At 32.6% G+C, this 6,000-nt stretch overlaps 1 protein-coding gene across 1 annotated transcript; it reads left to right on the top strand.

Moving 5' to 3' along the window:
- The first annotated feature begins 1,220 nt into the window (after positions 1-1,220).
- On the top strand, positions 1,221-3,318 carry LOC133199075 (uncharacterized). The gene is made up of 5 exons (XM_061334960.1): positions 1,221-1,461; positions 1,845-1,997; positions 2,393-2,563; positions 2,793-2,948; positions 3,149-3,318. Exons 1-5 carry the CDS (start codon positions 1,248-1,250, stop codon positions 3,316-3,318), a joined length of 864 nt encoding a protein of 287 aa, XP_061190944.1. The 5' UTR covers positions 1,221-1,247.
- The last annotated feature ends 2,682 nt before the right edge of the window (positions 3,319-6,000 follow it).

The following is a 6,000-nucleotide window of genomic DNA, read 5'->3' as shown; positions in this document are numbered from 1 at the left end:
ACACACACACACACAAGGGTAAAACAGTATAACCCCCTCTCCTTGGGAGCGGGGGTATAAAAACAAAAAAAAGAACCATTTCAGGAGTACTTCTTCAATGGATGCAGAGTGTGTCGTCAACATTTTTTTTTGTGCATGCTGTTGAAAAAAAAATAAATCATAAAGTTGCACGATTTCCGGATACAGATAGTTTTTTTTTACCTAGAACACATGGAAACAGTTGTAGGGCCCCGTACAATAGCTTAACAGTGACAGACAGGGAGTGGATCAAAACGTTTCTTATCAAGTATGCTAGTGACCATGCCCTTCCTCTGCCAGGCCGACCGCCAAATTACAAATCTGAGAAAGTGCTTGTCCTTCCATCAGACCCGACATCTGCCTTCATGCTATGTATGAAAGACTAGGTGAAGAAATGAACTTCAGAAGAATTCACCTTCAAATTTCAAAAAACTTTCAGTGATTTTTCTACAATTTTTAAAAGGGGCCTGGGCCTTAACAATTGAGAAAAATCATCGACATTTGTGTCAAATTGGGAAAAATCAATAAAATTGTAATTGACCTTAATTAAACGGTAAAATATATAACTAAATTTTACTTCATTTATTCTATTTAGTTGTTATAAAATAACACATTAGGCACAGTTCTAAATTTTTAACTTTTTTTTAATCTTTGAAAGTTGTCAATAATTATGACCGTCCTACATATTTCATTTTTTTTTTTTTTTTTTTTGCCATAATAGTGGACATAAGAAAAAATCCTTCTCGTAATTGGAGATGGGATAATCTGACATGATTAATGACAAATAATTTCTCTGCAATACTAGTTGCATCTGCCGGGTGTAGAAACAGTTGATTTTCGTGGAATCAGGGATGCATGTTGTAGAACTGCTACTAGTTTGATTTACAAATAAAGCTATACGTTTCGTCAGTTCACTTGCATCTTTTTTACGATGTATTTACACAAAACATGTGTTTCTACGTCTTGTAAATGCACAAAATAATCTGCTATTCCTCACCATTAATTTAAGAGACTGAATGACCGAGAACAATAGCGTTCCATTTTAGATAAGTCGTACGTAAAAATTTCAATATAACAAAAAACAACAGCAGATTTATTTTGGGGAAAAAGCAACTGAAATTGGGAAAAAAATCGGTAATTTTTTAAAGGAGAAAGGGACGATATTCGGACCTTAATTGGGTGTAGAAAAAGCACTGACTTGGCATGAATTGTGTCCATTCATTACTAACATGAAACCATGTACTAACCTTTGTCATTTTTGTCAGCATTTCTCCCATCAACTTTCCACAGTTTCTAATATGAATGATGAGGAGAAGGCAGAAATCCTTTCTACATACACGCAGCATGTTTCCCAAGCTAAGCAGCAAAGGGACTACTACAGACGTCAGTGTACCACCAGCAAGGAAGCATTTGTTTCTTTACCAGAGGAATGTAAACAAACTGGTAAGTTAAGATTTAATTACAAAACTATTTTTTTCCTTTAGTACATAGTTACAAGTATGGTATACTTTCCATCATCAGTAATAAATGAACATTCAAGTACTATTATATGTGCTTGGATTTGGACTATTTAAATGGTTTGGGCCATGGATGTCAGCCTGGGTAGCTTAATGGGTGGAACACTCGAGCAAGGGTCAAGGGTTCAATTCCAGCCATACATTTTCTCTTTTCCTGTTTCCCTATTAATAGCAAAACAGATGTACCCAAGTGTTACAAAAAAATTACATTTCTTCTGTGAAATTGAATTTCTGTGTTCATGAAAGAGTACATACGATGGATAACTATCAATGTATACAAATGATCATGAATGATTTATTTTCATCAAGGGAATGCTCCATGCTCAGTTGATATGGAAATGCACTATTCCTGGGTTTATGCACAAGAAGTGCATTTTCCTCATCATGCCCAACAATTGGGATCAATATTTTTCAAGACGCCACGGAAATGCAACGTGTTTGGTGTATATTGTGAGGGTTCAGGTACCGTATGTTAATTCATAAATCATGATATATTGCTGGGCTCTTTAATTCATCCAGAGATGATTGTTCAAATAATGAGATATAATACAAGAACAGCATTAACAATGTTAACCTGTACATGTAATTCTTGTTAATATTTTATGAAATACCTTTTATGTGGAAATCTAATATTTGAAGAAACAGTAAGATCTAAAATACGTATAAATACTATTTCAAATACAGAATAATATGAGACTGATTCTGAATAAAATAATGCTAATTATTATGAATTCTACTATTATATATAGTTGCAGCAAAATATTAACACATTCTAAATTTTGTCATAATGCATATATATGAGGTAGATTGAGTCATCTAGTTTTGATCACAATTTGTGTTTTTTACTTAAATGGCAGGAAAACAAGTATTCTACTTGATTGATGAGGCTGAGAACACAGGGAAGAGTGCTAATTTTGTCTGTATGGTTCACCATTTTTTTCAACACCATAGATATGGAGAAAAAACAGCATCCATTCATTTTGACAACTGTAGTGGGCAAAACAAATACAACTTTGTCGCTCTGGAGAGTTCTTGTCGGTAAGTGTACACCCTAATAAAAAATATTTTATTTTATTATTCAGAATTGTAAAAGTATTGTTCGTTATTCAGTATGTTCAATGCACGAAGTGTTACATGCATGTATAATGTCAGTGATTTTAATAGTCATGAAATGCAAACACTTCCTAAGAGTAGCATTCGTATATATAAATAAGTAGCATGAGATTGAAATTAAGGATTGTATCTTGTTTCAATTAGGACTCCATATTATTGTGGAATATTCGATGATGGTGGCAGGACACACAAAATTTGATCCAGACTGGCATTTTGGAGTCTGGATGGTAAAATGGCGTTCCTCCACGGCAGAAACTATGAATGATATAGCAGACACAGTCCGTCATTCATCCCGCAGAGGTAATAAAATTCCTCAGCTGTGTCAGATCCGCAAACACCTGTGCAGTTTAGGGACGGAAAGTCGTACCTTGAACAATTCTTCAAACCCTTGAAAAACATTCGAGGCTATCATCATTTCCGAGTAAGAGCTGAGACTCCTGGTGTTGTTGAATGTAGGGAGCTGTGTAATTCTGTTCCTTTGTGTATGAATCTCCTGAAAGATCAGAATATCCTTCCCTCCGTAAATGATCCTCTGCCTCAGAAATCCCAGCACCAGGTCTTGAACCGAAGAAGTAATTGTACCTATATGAGGAAATCTGTGTTCATTGTCTATCACTCTCTGCTAAAGACTCATCATGTTCAAAACCAGTTGTACCAAAGAAAGATGTGAAAGTTAATTCTACTGCTCATTCTACATCACACTTGGGAAAAGGGGAAAGTCTTCTTAGATGAAAGGGAAGATTATTGTGTGAAAGATTAGCAGTAAATTGTATACATATAGTTCCATATTGTATACATGTAGCTCACTCCTCCATAGCACCTGATCCCACCTCTGATGTCTTAGAAGTCCATGTTTGCTTTGCTCCTATATTGTGTTGTTAAATGGACTTTTGAGCTCGAATACTATTCGTTATCTCCACAAAATTCATTCCAATTGTATTACTGCCAGTAATGTGTAACATTAGGATGTAGCAACTTGCATTTATGTTCTTTTATATTAGTCAAATTTCATTGCTTTAAAACATGTCAAAATTTAATAGTAAATTTACCCTACTGTGTGCATAATCCATGTCCTCCTAGTAGCATTACATCTCAACAGTTAAAAATGAATGAAAACGTGTAACAGTATAAAAATTGTTAACTGATGTTTGCACTTTCTCTGTGACATTTTCCTTTAAATACGTTTTGGATATATTTAGTATAACAAAAAATATTACAAAGCCTCGATCAAAAATTATTTTCAACTTTCAAGGGATAACAATTTCACACTACCCCCTAAAAATGTAATATTTTTATACTGTATACTGTTGAGAATGTTAGTTAAGTAGAGATTCAGACATCTGTAATTTCATAACAGTACATATTGATGTTCATGTTTGCAATTTTCAGAGTATCTGTTAAAAGGAATTTTTAATAGCAGTAATCTGCTATTCATATGTGATTTTTGTTTTATAGCTGTCACATGGCCTCTATCATTCTGTAAATTATGTGAATACTGGTGTATTTTGTCATGACCGAAAAATAACCTTTTTTTAAATTTTGGAATGTAATTTCAATTTACATATTTATCTTAATGATATTTAATTATTGTGCATTTCTAGAGTTTATAGTTTGTTTATTGAAAATAAATGGTTGTTTATTTTGTAAAGCATGTTTTTTTCCTTTCTTCTCTGAGGTCATGGATGCAGGAAGGAAACGTATACGGATAATTAGTCAGTCTTCTGAATCCAATTCGATTGTTTTAACAGTCATATGTAATAAGTAAGAATAACAGTATATTTAATGATTCAATTTATTTTCATCATATTTAGGCAAAATATTAAGAAAAGTTTAAAATAAAAGAAAAGCTTGTTCTGAATATACTAGTAACTGAAACTGTTGAGATATGTATGACCTTCTGATGACGACGTTATGGTGACGTTATGAAATGACTGGAAGATGGCTGCATACCTGGACCTATATCATCTTTATTTTTAAAGATATTTGCATGATATTTTGAATGCGTGTTATTCAAAGTGTCCCTGTTTAAAAAAAGCAATAAAATTACTTCCGATTTTTTACTCATCTGGACCCTTTTTCGCAGTCGCGGTCACATATCATAACTCTCTATGGCCTTAAAGAAGATCCCAATTGATTTTGAGGTTAAAAGGTCAAGTTCGGAAATTTTCATACATTCTGAGTTCGAAACGTTATCTCAAAGTTTTTGAGCTTTTGTTGTGAAATTACAAGATCCATATTATTTTGAGGTCAAAAGGTCAAGGTCTTTCAAACATAAAAAACCCCAGAATTCTAGATGATAATTTTACTTTAAGAGATTTTCCTGAAATTATCAAATCTGTAAAAAAAAAAAAAAAAGAAAGAAAAGAAATTAAAAAAGGAAAAGAAAAACATAATTTTTTTAATACTATTACTTTGAGAAGTTACTTTCTACCACAATCAGTCGTATCCTGACAAAATAATCTCCCCTACATTCAGTTTAATTTTGTGTTGCAGTATTTTTTCCTCAGTTTTTAATTAAACTAGACATTCAGCCGTGCACGCACTGGTGAATGAACTTGTGAATTAATTGAAAAAAATATCATATCAAAGTTAACTGAGTTGATCTTTCCTAAACTTTCAAAGAAAAACCAAACAATAATTATTATTTACAGGTAAGCCCTTATAAAACACTATGGATGTCAGGGGCCCCTTCAACTGCATATCCTAGTTTATGATGTTTCACTTTTACTTCTCAATGAGGAAACAAATTCTATAAAGCATGACGGAAGGTAAAACGTATTATAAATGCATTTCTTTCTTCACTCACTGGTCATTTGAAATTTTACATATAAAATTAAATACCCGACTTACAAATCAAAAAAAAAATAAAATAAAATAAAAAATAAGATAAATTAATACATTAATATAAAGGAAGAGAAAATTAAATAACCAAAGCAACGACGACAGTCTTATTCCTGTTTCTATCCAGTCAAGTATTCTTTTAAACGTCATATTAACAAGTTATATCAATGTAAAAATAGATATGATTTAACTTCCTGTTCAACAGCAATATTTACATTTAAATTATTCATTAGAATTTTTTTCTTTGCTTTCCGTGTTACATACTTATACATGTACATGTATAAACGAAATCTATTTCCATCATTTCCCCCCCGTTTTTTAGCCTGTTTATATATACATGTATCTTCCGTTCAAAAAAACGCTTGCGATTAAGAATGTTTTATTTTAACCGGAGGTAACTCTCAACAGGTGAAATATGAGTAATCATATTATTTACGCATTTTGTCCAGATATTGTGTACCTACCTACCTACCTAGTCCTTGTTGCACAGAGGCACACAGGGCAAGGCAGA

Source organism: Saccostrea echinata, unplaced genomic scaffold (assembly GCF_033153115.1).
Source record: "Saccostrea echinata isolate AGI-Se365-2 ecotype Australia unplaced genomic scaffold, CSIRO_AGI_Sech_v1 ptg000033l, whole genome shotgun sequence".
NCBI lineage: Eukaryota > Metazoa > Mollusca > Bivalvia > Ostreida > Ostreidae > Saccostrea > Saccostrea echinata.
Note: the sequence above shows the minus strand (reverse complement) of the source record. Positions and strands in the feature narration are given on the sequence as shown.

Excerpts from the sequence above, each read along its gene's own strand:
- LOC133199075 (XM_061334960.1), top strand. The coding sequence starts at position 1,248 with ATGAAACCATGTACTAACCTTTGTCATTTTTGTCAGCATTTCTCCCAT. Across the intron at positions 1,998-2,392 it reads TGTATATTGTGAGGGTTCAG|GAAAACAAGTATTCTACTTG; the intron begins GTACCGTATGTT and ends CTTAAATGGCAG. Across the intron at positions 2,564-2,792 it reads CAACTTTGTCGCTCTGGAGA|GACTCCATATTATTGTGGAA; the intron begins GTTCTTGTCGGT and ends TGTTTCAATTAG.